General features: G+C 39.3%; 1 protein-coding gene across 4 annotated transcripts in view; it reads right to left on the reverse strand.

Annotated features, from left to right (window-relative positions):
- The window catches only part of map4k2 (mitogen-activated protein kinase kinase kinase kinase 2), a 36108-nt gene extending 20378 nt beyond the window's left edge, over positions 1-15730 (reverse strand). For 2 of the 4 annotated variants that reach the window (XM_061912405.1, XM_061912404.1), the window contains exons 1-8: positions 15396-15728; positions 3269-3326; positions 3110-3200; positions 2973-3037; positions 2837-2892; positions 305-352; positions 185-227; positions 1-62 (exon numbers count right to left, since the gene is read on the reverse strand). The exon at positions 1-62 is cut by the window's left edge and continues 11 nt beyond it. In XM_061912405.1, coding sequence (XP_061768389.1) covers positions 1-62; positions 185-227; positions 305-352; positions 2837-2892; positions 2973-3037; positions 3110-3200; positions 3269-3326; positions 15396-15488 — 516 coding nt within the window. In that variant the 5' untranslated portion in view covers positions 15489-15728. Of the gene's footprint in view, positions 63-184; positions 228-304; positions 353-2836; positions 2893-2972; positions 3038-3109; positions 3201-3268; positions 3327-15395 lie in introns of all 4 variants that reach the window. The other 2 variants (XM_061912407.1, XM_061912406.1) reach the window with 2 other exon arrangements.
- Positions 15731-15901: the final 171 nt, after the last annotated feature.

Below are 15901 nucleotides of genomic sequence, written 5' to 3' on the forward strand. Positions count from 1 at the left end.
TCCTATGAAAGACTTCCTTTTGGCCACAGAAGCACTGATCTCTGCAGCCACACCAAAATCCGCTGAAAAGCAAACGCACACACATAATCATCCATCCATCCATCCATTTTCTACCGCTTATTCCCTTTGGGGGTCGCGGTCATTTTATCAATACTAATTGTGCTGGAAGCAGGTCATAACTGACCAAGTTTGACGTCTCCTCGCTCTGTCAAAAGGATGTTGGCGCCCTACAGGGAACACATTGCATTTTTATACATGAACAATTAAGAAACAACCAAACAACAATGTAAATAAAAAATGTTACCTTGATGTCTCTATGCATTTTGCCCGTTTCATGCAGATGGTACAAACCCTGGAAAAGTATATAAATGTTGCATCATAGCACAAACTCCATCCATCCATCCATCCATCTATCCATCCATTTTCTACCGCTTGTCAAACTCATGGAGCAAAATATTACCAAAACAAATGGTGCCCTTCTAACACACTTCCATTTTCTTAGTATTGCATTGGTGTAGTCAAGTGATTGGGTCTTCAACGTTTTCCAAGCAAGGTTACCCAAACTGATAGAGAAATGGAGAAGGGACTCCCTACTTATAGAGATTGTAAAAAAGTGTGTTTCAAATTTAACTGGTTCTAAAGATACATTCCTATTGTTAAATACTCACCGGTCTCTCCTCATCGGAGGGATAGACAAGACCTCGGGTTATGAGACAGTGTGTTAAGTTTTATAGTGCAAGTCTGATTTTATACCAACCTAAAATGTACATAAATTAACTACTAGGTCACTCACAGTATACAAGAAGGACAGATAAAATACACTAATAAAAATAGTGAAGGCAACAATTAAATGCAACGGTTGTAAAACGAAAACTTATGCGGAATACTTTTCTTAGACACCTATTTACATCCAACTTTGTCTCTCTCCCCATCACGTCACACATTTCAGTCATCAAACGATCCAAAACTAACCACACAAGCTACACAATACAAGTGCTGTGCTCTACATCCGGTCCGACTGTATCAAATTTAATAATAAAATTAGCATACATACAAGATACAGATTCTAAAGATATAGGAAACTTCACCTGCAGTGTCCAGTATCCAGTATGTCATATTGGTCGAGTTTTTGGTTAAAGTTACTGAGTCAACTTCAACTCACTGAATCGTTTCAGATCGTATTGTTTCTAAATTAACTAATATCGCCCCTGAATCGTATCGCAACCTCAAATTTTGAATCAGAGTGGAAACGACTCGTTACACCCATAGTAAACAGGATTAATCAGAATGAAGTGAAGCAAAAGGAACAAGTGGGCGTGGTCACAAAAAGGGCATTAAGAGTGGAGATTAAGCGTGAAAATCACCAGCATGTAGATCACGGTGGATTAAGTGCAGATTATAAATGAAACCCTGAACAAGGTCAGTCATATTTACAGATAGTGCTTCAAACACAATGTATCAGCAAGTTCAGCAAGGTCCAAATACTCCAAACAAAAATAAAAATAAAAAAACAAACAAAGACCTTAAAACAAATGCACCGAGAAAATAAACAAATTAATATTGGTACAATCACATAAACATGCTCTGGTTCTCATACTGTTTATCATGAGATTGGTGTGTTTTAAGTTATCCCTACTGTCATTGTTATGCTACTACTAAAACTCCTAATAGCCCTGAATTGGCATCTTTTTCTTGAAATGGCTAAGGGAAAGTTTTATCGGATCTAAATCAGACAAAGTCAGTAGTTGGGATATATTCTGTTTTCTGGGAAGCTAAAGACCTTTTTCACGGTCGATGCTCCTTCGCCATTTCACATACATCTGTTTTGTGACCCCCAACCACCGATCATTCACAACAGAGTAGACGTGGTCGCGGAAAAGGCTGCAGAATCTGAGCATGAGCATAAAAATGCAGATTTTCCCTGAATGGTGTACAACTTGTGATTTATGGAATATTGAATTCAAATAAACTTACAATAGTGGCCCACAGGGATATAACTGAAAGCCCTGAGATGAGGTGGTTATGGCCCTTTTAAGCCTTTGAAAACAGATATCCCTCTTGTGCGGTGCCCCTGATCATAGAACGTCGTACTGCATAGTAGGGGTGCTTAAAAAAACAAAAACAATTCACATTTATTTTGATTCTAAATCGATTCCTAATATTAAAAAATCCATCAATAAAAAATGAAGTAATGATGTTTTTGATAATACTTTTTTCATTTCGATAAGTTTTTTTCCCTCCATCACCGTGCTTACTTCCTGTGCGTGTATGTCAGCAGTCAAGAGGAGCTGTGTAAATTGTAAATTTAATACCAGATAATATATTGCGAGAATCGATTTAAATCCAAAATTTTGTTGGATTGATTCTGTATCGACTCATCAACTCAGGTATTGGAATTATTTCAGATCACGAGTTGTTCCCAACCCCACTGCATATGGTTTGAAAATACGCTGTACAGTTAAAACAATGACACTGGGAACAATATTTCTTAGGTAAGACTTTTTTATTTTTACAAAAAAAAATTAATGTTTATCAAAAGCACTTGTTTTCTACGGTGGCAAAAAAGTTAACCTCATGAAAATTGTGTATTACATTTCATAAATGGGAAAGTGACCCCTGCTAAGATGACCGCCACGTAGACACGTTGTTTAGCATGGCTGCTACACTGCGCTCACATACAGTTGTATAATTACGCCCCTGAAAACTTGGCTAACTTCATTGTAATTTGGCTAAACTTTGTTTTGTTCCATGTGTTTTATTATGTTTTAGGTTTTGGATCGTACATGAGTCATTGTGATGACGTTATGTAACATTTCGTAATGTAATCTTGTTTTACCTGGAGGGTCTCCCTGCACACGTATGCAATCTGTTTCTCCTTCAATGGGCCGGTCACTGTCCAAAGCAATAGGATTAATAAAATGTCTGACAGTCAACAAGAAAACAACAGAAATATAAATATACAGTATTTATACCGTGGTATATATCCTGAAGGGAGCCTCCCCCGCAGTACTCCATGCAAATCCACAGTTTGGTGTTCCTGCCGAGTGACACAACATGTCTTAACTGTTTCACATAATTAAAAAAAACATGCTTCAAGACGTTAAGGCACCTGTGGTAACTGCCAAAGTAAGCCACAATGTTTTTATGCTTGCACTCCTTCATCATGGTGATCTCCTGTTGGATGGACGTGATGTCATCGCCTGCACAAGAGGACATGCAAATTTAAAAAGTACATAATAAACACACTAACACACACCATGAGACTGACCTGGGTCCAACTTGACAATCTTGATGGCTGCCAGTTTGGATGTGCGGATGTTGCGAGCCTGGTAAAGGAAAATAAGACAGTGCTCAATATAGAAAGATTGGAACCGCCTAAAAAAAAACTCCTGTGCTTGTTTTCTCTTTAAAACCATCTGAAAGGCATAAAGCCATGTTGTTGCCAGCCCACAAACACAAAAAGATGCAGAAGACAAATTTTAAAAATACCATCTATTCATTTTATTGTGTTTGCAGCATGGGAACCTTACACGACAAGTGTCCTGGCTGGTCACTACAGTAGGGTCACCGTGGCAACAACAGACCCTATTCGCTCCATAACATTATATGCACTATTTACAAGCTGCAATCTTGAAACCCAAGAGTTACATATTGTTGCTTTTATACCCTGGGATGGATGAAAATCCTCCAGCACAAATATTGTCTGTGACTCGTACCAACAACAGAAAGTGCTAGAAGCCCGTAGTAGCTAAACACAAAAGCACGAGTCAGCAGTTTACATGCTGATTTATGTGACAGGCAGCAACTGGGCTGGAGCCCTCTCACCACAATAATGATGACACAGTGCTTCTCCTGCCACTATTTTAGGGGGGAACTACCACCCCTTTATATAGTGCCACATCATAACATAAGTGATGAAAGAATTTATTTCATACAGAGCATTGTCTTGTATTAATAACCAGGGCTGTACGCTTAGCTGTTTAACTCGTGGCAACGGTGCTACGAAATGAAAAAAGTTAGTAGCACAGGACATTTTTTTAGCACTGAAAAAATTCAAGACCAAAAAATAAATTCCTTACATATCACAATTCCAGTATTTACACTCAAACTTAAACAAAATACACGCGTGCACTCACACATAAACACAATGTATCATAAGGCCTACTGTGATACTCAATTAAACACAGAGAACATCCCCACACTGTGTTTACTTAGCGCTGTTGCTAACAGGAGTGTAGGGCTGGGCAATATGGATCAAAACTTATATCCTGATATAGTTTGGTCCATAACCTAACCCATACATGGAAATATCTTTTGATGTAACTAAATATCTCCACCATGCTTTGATTTTACATTTTAAGGACTGATGGGGATCCCAATTAACAATAACAACAAGCCATTCTTTTGAACGGTTCTTTAAAGCGAAACTGTACTTTTTTGGAATTTTGCATATCATTCACCATCCTTATGTAAGACAAAATCACATATGTTTTTCTTTTTTTATGCATTTTTATTAGTGATTAAATGCGATCATAATTACGCATACAAATCGAGCTTATGGGAGTCGCTCTATTCTGCCTATAAAGCACTTAAAAAAACATCCAAACACCTCCATCATGGTTTTATATACATACTGTATGTATATATGTAATGTAGTAATGGGAGCATTCATAATAACATTTAATATTTACGTATTTTAATCATTTTAAGCATATGTGGCGTATTATTTCAAAAACGCATCACAACCTTTGCGTTTCCTTTGACAACATCACAAATTACTTACTCACTGCAGACTTAATGAGCTCAGACAAACATAATTGAACATCACTTACTGGGCAATGTCTGCTCTCACTGCTAAGATGTTGATATATTCCCATTTAGGTGAAAAAAAAGACTTATATTTCCTCACGAACAAAAAAGGGGGAAAAATCAAGCGTCTTTTCGTGTCTTTCCTGCCATTTCCAAGTTAAATTGGCTGTCAAAGTTTACCAACTTGTCGGATTGCGCCCTCAGCCTTCGACTACCCAGGTTTGAGGCATTATTTACGATCTAAAATAAACTTTCACGAGCACTGAGGCCAGGAAGCAGCTCACGGCACCGCTATAAATAGTTTGTCTGCTTTAGCGCTTATAATAACGATATCACAAATACTCGGTTAATATTCCAGTCACAAAATGTAAATGGATGTTTTCATTGGGTTTTAGAGGACCTACCATTGGCACTGTTGTAAGCTTACTTTTATTTACAAGTTAGAAAGCATAAAAAAAAAATACATATGTCGTCTTGTCTCACATAATGACTGTGAACGATAGGCCAAATTCCCCTTTAAAAAGGAAGGGCTCCTCAAGATCTGGCTCCCTTCAAAGAGTCAGGAATCCCATCTCTTCCCTAAATGTCATTGAAGAAAAGCGATCGCATTAGTTTGCTACTCTGCGTGTGCATGTGTCAAATTCATTAGCCAAATATCCCCTGGCCCCATACCTACTCACACAAGTCAGGAATTTCCCCATGGGGTATACTGCAGTACCTCCTTCGGACCACTTGTCATGCACACTTAACACACCAAAGTCATGTAAATCGACAACCGAGGGGACCATTAAAAAAAAAAAAAAAAATCATATGGCCTATAAGAAGGTTATTTTCTATTGGTTTCATTGCTCCAACACTGGACCCCACCACACTAGTCAAATGGCAGGTTTTTGGTACCCCTTCCCAACACACACACACTCTCTGTGAATATCTGTGTATGTACCCCTCCTATGTACATTTGTGGTGAGGTTTGTTCCAAGTTGTTTCAATCACACACACTAGGTGTGGTGAAATTACCCTTTGCATTTGACCCATCCCCTTGTTCCACTCTCTGGGAGGTGAGGGGAGCAGTGAGCAGCAGCGGTTGTTGCGCTCGGGAATCATTTTGGTGATTTAATCCCCAATTCCAACCCTTGATGTTGAGTGCCAAGCAGGGATGTAATGGGTCCCATTTTTATAGTCTTTGGTATCAGTGTGTGGAGGGGGGCATGGTCTGCGAGCCTGCTGCGGAGCGGGGTGTGAAAGGACCGGCTTCGAAGCACAGGTGGCAGGTGATTGGATTACCCAGCTGGCAAAATCATCTAAACACCTGCCATGCATATTAGAAACAGCCAAGCCAAGATAACGTTATTGGGAGTTGGAGTTATGCAGCAGACGGCACACATTGAGGGACTGAAAAGTCGCTGAGCAGAGTTGTGACCTGGTGTGTTAGCACAATAAAAGATTGTTCAGTCCAGACCCCCGGGCTTCCGAGCAGATCTACTTCGGTCAGGAGAACCCACAAGAGGGTAACCTCTACACAGTGGTACTTTAACTTAACTTTAGACAAACTTCAGACAAGCTACTAAAAACGCTTCTTTTCTCGTAGTAAAAGTTACCATTAAACTCTAAAGCTCTCAGAAGATTCCATATTGGTTGCACCTGTGTCTTAGTTATACCAAATACTATAAAATTGGGACCCATTACCTCCCCTCTTGGCACTCAGCATTAAGGGTTGGAATTGGGGATTAAATCACCAAGATGATTCCAGAGCGTGGCCACCGCTGCTGCTCACTGCTCCCCTTACCTACCAGGGGGTGGAACAATGGGACGGGTCAAATGCAGAGGCTAATTTCACCACACCTAGTGTGTGTGGGATTATCATTGGTACCTATTGTGAAGTTGAAAGACTTGAAGCCACAATACAGGGGACACAAATGACCACAGACAAGAGGCAAGGAAACCGCAACAAGGGCAGCTTCACAAAGGAATACTTGGATGAGTTCGGCGTAAAATATCAAACATGAATAAGAATTATTATTAGATATTAAACTGTTATGTTTATTGAACTACATTAATGTTACAGAGTATGTATTACTCTATTCTTTCTCTGCATGTGACCCTCGCTGGAAAAGGTGGGTACAAGATGTGGAACACACTGTTATTTTCTTCACTTCATGTAGGCGTCCCAATATTTCTGCACCACTATTGTAACGTTGGCCACTTCCTCGCCTTCTGGCAGTGACGCCATTCATCACATTTTCACTTTAGTATCTACGACCCACCACAGAACGTCATCACAACCTGCGCTCACTTCCTGTTTTCTTTCCTGTTCTAGCAGCACAGTTCCTGTCACCTAAAGCGAGAGACTGATTCTTGATGCTTCAGGCCTCACGTTAGCTTCATGAAGGCCCTCACTGTCACACGCGCAGAGGTCTGACCTCCCACTGACACACTGACGACAGTGGGAGGCTTAAAATGTGCCATTGTTTCTCCGTGCACTCTTTCTTCGTTCAAAGGGAAAGGATATTTTTTTTCTACCAAGAAAGGAATATACAGACTCAGAGAAGAATGACATCTGCGTGTTGGCGTAACACTAAAAACACAGTTAGAGTGTCCGCCCTGAAATTGGTAGGTCGTGAGTTCAAACCAAAGACTATAAAAATGGGACCCATTACCTCCCTGCTTGGCACTCGGCATCAAGGGTTAGAATTGGGGATTAAATCAACAAAAATAAGTTCTGGGCGCAGCCACCGCTGCTGCTCACTGCTCCCCTCACCTCCCAGTGGGTGATCAAGGGTGATGGGTCAAATGTAGAGAATAATTTCACTACACTTAGTGTGTGTGACATTCATTGGTACTTTAACTTTAACTTAATTTAACATGACAATACTGTATGTGGAGTAAAAGGATGAGCAAATAAATCAATGAACTAATATCAGCCTGTTTGAGAAACAGTCCAGATATAAGGTCTTTAAATGTTTTGTGATACAGTCGTGCTCATAAGTTTACATACCCTGGGAGAATGTATGATTTCTTGGCCATTCTTCAGAGAGTATGAATGATAACACAAAAACCTTTCTTCCACTCATGCTTAATGGTTGTGTGAAGCTATTTATTGGCACACAACTGTGTTCAGTCTTTTTAAATCAAAATGACAAAAAAAAGTACCCAAATGATGACCCTGATCAAAAGTTTACATACCCCAGTGACTTTGATCTGATAACATGCACAAAAGTTGACACAAACAGGTTTAAATGGCTAATCAAGGTTCCAATCCTCACCTGTGACATGTTTGTTTGTAATTAATGTGTTTGTATAAAACGTCAGTGAGTTTCTGGGCTTCTGACAGACCATTGCATCTTTCATCCAGTGCTGCACAGATATTTCTGGATTCTGAGTCATGGGGAAGGCAAAATAATTCTCAAAGGATCTGAGAAAAGGTAATTGAACTGCATAAAACAGGAAAGGGGTATAAAAAGATATCCAAGGAATTGAGAATGCCAATTAGCAGTGTTCAAACAATGATTAAGAAGTGGAAAACGAGGGATTCAGGTAGACCTGCAAAGATTTCAGCCACAACAGCTAGGAAAATTGTTCGAGATGCAAAGAAAAATCCTCAAATAACTTTAGCTGAAATACAGGACTCTCTGAAAAATTGTGGTGTGACTGTTTCAAGACGCACAATAAGAAAGCACATGAAGAAAAATGGGCAGCATGGTTGAGTCGCCAGAAAAAAATCAATTTCTGTGCAAATGTCACAAAGTATCCTGCTTACATTACGCCAAACAGCACAGAGACAACTCTCAAAACTTCTGGAACAAAGTAATTTGGAGTGATGAGACCAAAATTGAACTTTTTGGCCACTCGACCATTCCTATTTATATTGTAACAGACTGGGTGATATGTTATGTTATGTTCCAAATGTAGTTTATTCAATGATGTTGTGGTTTTTCATAGTCTTGAAGGCATGATTGTTACGTGCAGCTTTCATTTCCAATGTTCATCTTTTGATTGGTTGATTGAAACTTTTATTAGTAGATTGCACAGTTCAGTACATATTCCATACAATTGACCACTAAATGGTAACACCCAAATAAGTTTTTCAACTTGTTTAAGTCACGGTCCACGTTAATCAATTCATTGTTTACATGTATTCTGCGTGTTGATTGGCTGGGGGGCTGGGAAAGGGCGGACGCAAGCGCAGAACGTGGAGAACTTTCGGTTCCCACGTGTGTTGAGTGATAGAAAAGTAAGATGATAAGGCGGCTCTGTTTGTGTCGTAATTGTTTATTTTATATTTTTGGATTATAACGACTTCCACTCAAGGCTAATAAACATTTGATTACAGCTTGAGTCACGTCATTGCAATATTTAATAAAGTATTTTTTTTTTTGTTTTTAATTATAAGTAAGTATTTGGAGTACCACAAGATAAAGCCGAACCACAGTTTGAGAATTCTTCTTTACGTTATTGCTGAGTTGATACCCGTTGTGCAACGCCACTTTGTGACTCCTGTATTTATTCATCTTTGAATGACCAAATTTATTTTCATGTATGTACTCTTTTTGTAAATGTATAGATTAGATGACATGCCTAACATAATGAAAATTGCTGAGATGTGGAGAAAAGCTTGTCGTTTAACAGTTGGAGGAATTTACGTCTTATTTGAACGACTTTGTCATGCTGCTAGTAAACATATGCACACAGGGATAGGAGGAAGACACTGAGTAAAGACTAGTGTTTTGTGTATAATGTATGAATATTAAAAAACATACACAGTTGCACTTTATTTCTTTGCTGCATTAAGTTGATTTAGTTAATTTTCTATCCAAATGCCCTCTATTTTTACATGCAACCTTTATTTAACATATTGTATCACTGTATAACACTATAAACTATCACACTGTAATAGTTTTATTTTTTTTTTATTTTACATGAGTCATTTAGTGATGATCCAATAATTATGAGTGCATAAAGAAAGCAATACAATTTGGCACAATAAAAAAACACAGAAAAAAAAGTACAAATAGTGATGACTGTATATATTTTGTAAATACAGACTATTGGATGTCATTAGAGTTACCCAACAGTTGGAAAATATACAAATATAATACAATATACAGTTTAAATGTAGAGTGGATCCTTGCGTATTTGTGATTTAGCCTTTGCTGTCCCAGATATTTGCAGATTTCTGATCAAAAAATTATTATTTTTTATTCGTGGGAAATTCGAACTTTTGATTTACGAAAATAGTAACTTTCCCCCACAGAAAACCTGTTTATAATAACATGGAGGCGGGACCACAGGAGACGAAAGAGACGTGACCGCATTTCCGTTCTCCAAATCAATCATCTTTCATTATTATTTCTTAGTGGTGACTATAGTTTATAGCTTTAATATTTAAAACTTCATTATAATACATTAGGAATTGTTTCCAACTTTTGCTGTTGTTTTGTTTTTTCTTGTTTAAATATATTTGTCCATATTTTGCAGGGGCATCTAGCAAAAAGTTGGAACTTACACGATATACGGTACATATACAAAAAAGTTAAATTAAATTGATATAATAAAAAAGGAAAAGAGAATTATAAGAGTTTAATATTTACAAAATATATTTACAATGGAACCATTTTAAAAGGCAAAAGTTATTTAATGAGTAAAAGATATACAATATTACACATATAAAACATATGAACTTTTTCTCTTTACAGTATGCTGTTTATGCTCTTTCTCTTAGTCTTCTTTTTTAATTGAATTATTAAAATGTGCCAATAAAAGAATGATCTCTGGGCCACACTTTGTAGTGTGTCAAAAATGGGCAAGTTCATGGGTGCCTAAATGAGTCTTGTTTTTTTTCTTCAGATCTACTGCATATGTATTAAACAAATAAAACTTCTGTAAAATTCATAATTAATTTCCAAAATCATATCAAACATTACATGAATATTTTTTTTTTTTTTAAATAAATTTGATTAAATAATCGTAAACGTTTACACCAGGGCTGTCAAACTCATGTTAGCCCAGGGGCGGCATGGAGGAAAATCTATTCCCACGTGGGCCAGTCGGGTAAAATCATGGCATAATAACTTAAAAATACAACTAGGAAAACTTCAGATAGCTTTCTTTGTTTTACTTTGGCCCAAAATAGAACAAGCACATTGTGAAAATGTACATATTACAAATAATCCCCATGACAAAACACTTAAAGTTAGTGTAAAATTCTGAGGAAAATTAAAGTTTCAAAAATTTAGACTTCATATCGGTGTGTCTACAAAGCAGTTAAACTTTAGGTTACAGCCCATCTAGGATTGAACAAAAAACAAAATAGAGCATAAATAAAAACGATTCTATGTATCAATTAGCTCCGTTGTCATTTCCAGTGTTTACTTTCTTTACAATTGCACAAAAGACATTCAGTTTCACAGAACTACAGTACATCAATGTGCACTGTCTCATGCAGCATTTTAACTGGGGTCACCAATTCATTATTTTACTCCTGTTTGTTTTACGTTGGGTCGAGGGGGAGGAGTCGCAGCCCCGCTTTACTGTGTACATCTTGCTTGGTATACTTGCCCGCCCCGGTATAAACTATTTGCTTGCTTAACAGAATTGCTATTGCAACATCCGGTGGACATATTAAGAACAGCAGTTTCTTTCATTCAAAAACTCATTATTACACTTAGCAAAGTCATCTTGTAGGCCGGATTGAAGCTGTTCAGCCAGAAAAGGCATGCGGGCAGCATTTTTCGCATCCCTGGTTTACGCTATAAGTACGTTTTTTTTACATGTATGTATAATAATCCATCCATCCATTTTCTACCACTTGTCCTTTATAATATGAATTGCAAATGAAAATAAAATAATTACATTGAATAAATTAAAACCAAGAATAGTATGTATTCCTATATACTGAATACATTGAAAGAAAACTGTACGGTGCTACCTGAACTTAAGAGTGTTAGCTAATAGATATACTTTAAGTTTCCAGCAAACATTTGAGTTAAAAGCATTCCTCGCCATTAGTTGGCGTAACAAATGTCACAGTGAACCCCGTAATATTCGACCAAAACATTGGGTCTTCCTCGCTAGCATTAGCTTGTAGCCAGCGATCGACATAACTCTGTTTTATAACCATGGCAGGGAAGAAAAACGGAGTTTGAAGGACAGTGCTAAGAGGAAGTGGATGACATTCGTCCAATTAAAGAAATAAATCATCAAAAACATGACTGAGCGTGTAACTAGCTCAGTGTTTTTCAACCACTCTGCCGTCTGGTGTGCTGTGGGTTATGATGTAGTTTCACCTGTTTGGGTAAAAAATATTTTTTTGCAAACCAGTAATTTTAATCCGCAAATAATGTGCCGTTGTGGAGTGTCTGTGCTGTCTAGAGCTCGGCAGAGTAACCATGTTATTCTCGTCCATATCAGTGGGTGGAAGCCGGTAGCTAATTGCTTTGTAGATGTCAGGAACAGGTCCCGTGAGACGACGATGGTTTGTCGTGATCACAATATGCAGGCGACAGCGGGAGGCAGCGTACAGGTCAAAAGGTGTCTAATGCTTGAACCAAAAATAAACAAACGGTGAGTGCCCCTAAGAAAAGACATTGAAGCTTAGGGATGGCTATGCAGAACGAAACTATAACTTAACTGGCTACAAAGTAAACAAAAACAGAATGCTGGACAACAGCAAAGACTTACAGCGTGTGGCGCAGAGACGGTGTCCACAAAGTACATTTGTACATGACATGACAATCAACAATGTCCACATAAAAAAATATAGCAACAACTTAAATAGTCTTGATTGCTAAAACAAAGCAGGTGTGGGAAATAGCGCTCAAGGAAGACATGAAACTGCTACAGGAAAATACCCAAAAAACAGGAAAAGCCACTACAATAGGAGCGCAAGACAAGAACTAAAACTCTACACGCCAAAAAAAGTCTAAATAAGTCATGGCGTGATGTGACTGGTGGTGACAGTGCACCTACTTTAAGACAAGAGCTATAGTGATGCATGCTTGGTTATGGTTTAAAGCCACATCCAACAACTGTAAAAACAACTTTTTATTGTCTGCGGTGTTTAATTTTTTCTGCAGGAAGTGTGCTTCCAAGTTTTTTTTAATGAAAAAAATGTGCCTTGGCTCAAAAAAGGTTGAAAAACCCTGAGCTAGGTAACATGGTGAAGCAGTTGGAGCGTATCACTGCTCGTCTGCACATAATGGAGCAGAATGATTCGAACGCCAGCCAACATTTTTAAAACAATATCAAAACATTATCCATGAAAATAGGGGCAGCACGGTGAAAGAGGGGTTAGTGCATCTGCCTCACAATACGAAGGTCCTGAGTAGTCCTGGATTCAATCCCTGGCTCGGGATCTTTCTGTGTGGAGTTTGCATGTCCTCCCCGTGACTGCGTGGGTTCCGTCCGGGTACTCCGGCTTCCTCCCACTTCCAAAGACATGCACCTGGGGATAGGTTGATTGGCAACACTAAATTGGCCCTAGTGTGTGAATGTGAGTGTGAATGTTGTCTGTCTATCTGTGTTGGCCCTGCGACGAGGTGGCGACTTGTCCAGGGTGTAGCCCGCTTTCCGCCCGATTGTAGCTGAGATAGGCACCAGCGCCCCCCGCGACCCCAAAGGGAATAAGCGTTAGACAATGGATGGATGGATGGATCCATGAAAAAAGAGAAGCTGCTGATGGAGATAGTGTGGAACAGTGGTTCTCAACCTTTTTTCAGTGATGTCCCCCCTGTGAATTTTTTTTTCTAGATCAAGTACCCCCTAATCAGAGCAAAGCATTTTTGGTTGAAAAAAATAGATAAAGAAGTAAAATGTCATCAGTTTCTGATTTATTAAATTGTATAACAGTGCAAAAATATTGCTCATTTGTAGTAGTCTTTCTTGAACTATTTGGGAAAAAAAAGATATAAAAAATAACTAAAAACTTGTTGAAAAATAAACAAGTGATTCAATTGTAAATAAATGGGTTGTACTTGTATAGCGCTTTTCTACCTTCAAGGTACTCAAAGCGCTTTGACACTACTTCCACATTTACCCATTCACACACACATTCACACACTGATGGAGGGAGCTGCCATGCAAGGCGCCAACCAGCACCCATCAGGAGCAAGGGTGAAGTGTCTTGCTCGGGACACAACGGACGTGACGAGGTTGGTACTAGGTGGGATTTGAACCAGAGACCCTCGGGTTGCGCACGGCCACTCTTCCACTGCGCCACGCCGTCCCTATAAATAAAGATTTCTACACATAAAAGTAATCATCAACTTAAAGTGCCCTCTTTGGGGATTGTAATAGAGATCTATCTGGATTCATTAACTTAATTCTAAACATTTCTTCACAAAAAAATTAATTTTTATCATAAATATTTATGGAACATGTCCACACAAAATCTAGCTTTTAACACTAAATATTGCATTGTTGTGTTTTTTTCCACAGTTGATGAACTTACATTATTTCGTTGAAGTATTATTCAAAAAGTATATTTATAAAGGATTTTTGAATTGTTGCTATTTTAAAAAAATCTCACGTACTCTTGGCATACCTTTAAGTACCTCCAGGGGTACGCCTACCCCCATTTGAGAACCACTGCTGTAGAAGTCCACTCTCCTTAGGTAAATACTCTACATTATCATTACATTACCTTATAAAACTCTGCATGTTACATGTTAAAAATGTGCAGTTTTGGGGCTGTGGGGGAAAACACCAACCAAAGAAAAAGTCAATTAATTTTAACAGGAGATATTGATTTGAGATACAAGTGTTTTGAGTCAAAAGCATTTAAGTCTCACCTTAAAACTCATTTGTATACTCTAGCCTTTAAATAGACTCCCTTTTTAGACCAGTTGATCGGCCGTTTCTTTTCTTTTTCTTCTATGTCCCACTCTCCCTTGTGGAGGGGGTCCGGTCCGATCCGGTGGCCATGTACTGCTTGCCTGTGTATCGGCTGGGGACATCTCTGCGCTGCTGATCCGCCTCCGCTTGGGATGGTTTCCTGCTGGCTCCGCTGTGAACGGGACTCTCGCTGCTGTGTTGGATCCGCTTTGGACTGGACTCTCGCGACTGTGTTGGATCCATTGTGGATTGAACTTTCACAGTATCATGTTAGACCCGCTCGACATCCATTGCTTTCCTCCTCTCTAAGGTTCTCATAGTCATCATTGTCACCGACGTCCCACTGGGTCATTATTGTCACCGATGTCCCACTGGGTGTGAGTTTTCCTTGCCCTTATGTGGGCCTACCGAGGATGTCGTGGTGGTTTGTGCAGCCCTTTGAGACACTAGTGATTTAGGGCTATATAAGTAAACATTGATTGATTGATTGAAGAGCCCCACCACAGAACCAATTAATGTCGGGATTTTAGGAGCTACTCTTTTAAGGTTGTACTTCCAGACTTCTCCAGGGGCAACTTGTTCGTTATTCCTTTGAATAACTACCGTGATGCGTGGAAGTCAAAGGCACTGTCAAGAATATTCTGGAAACAAGAAGTGTCTTGCCGCCACAAGTTTGCGCGTCACTATGTGTTGGACAAAAAAAAAAAAGGGGGGCAGCTGAAGAAACCAGAAGAGAGAAGTGTGACGACAAGACTCACCTTGAAGACATCCCCGTAGGTGCCGCACCCAATCCTGTGGATGAGCTCGTAGTCGTCCAGAGGGTCGAGGAACGACACCCCGATGTTGTCCATGTCCTCCGTCAGGCTGACGCCGAGCTCCTAGCGGCACATCCCGCCTGGAGAGCACATCCCGCCTGCGCGAGGACAAAGAACACAAGGGACGCTTCCAGCCCGCTGCCAAGACAACTCACAGGACGCCGAAAAGGACGCCGACGAAACGGACGGAAAGATTTGAGTGAGAGACACAAACGTGAAAGATGTCCACATCTACGCTGCGTGGAACAACTGGGAGAGAGAGAGAGAGAGAGAGAGAGTCAATCAACACTCGAGGTGGGTGGGGCGATACAAGGATCAATTGTATCGATGCCAGGCTGTATCAGCAGCGGTTCGATACTGGTGCGACGAGTTCGACATTTTTTCCATAAATGTTTTACCAATTTATTGTGTATTCGTGTGTTATTTGTTAACAAAGGAGAGTTTTGTTG

The sequence above is a fragment of the Nerophis ophidion genome, linkage group LG10 (genome assembly GCF_033978795.1).
Source record: "Nerophis ophidion isolate RoL-2023_Sa linkage group LG10, RoL_Noph_v1.0, whole genome shotgun sequence".
Classification (NCBI taxonomy): domain Eukaryota; kingdom Metazoa; phylum Chordata; class Actinopteri; order Syngnathiformes; family Syngnathidae; genus Nerophis; species Nerophis ophidion.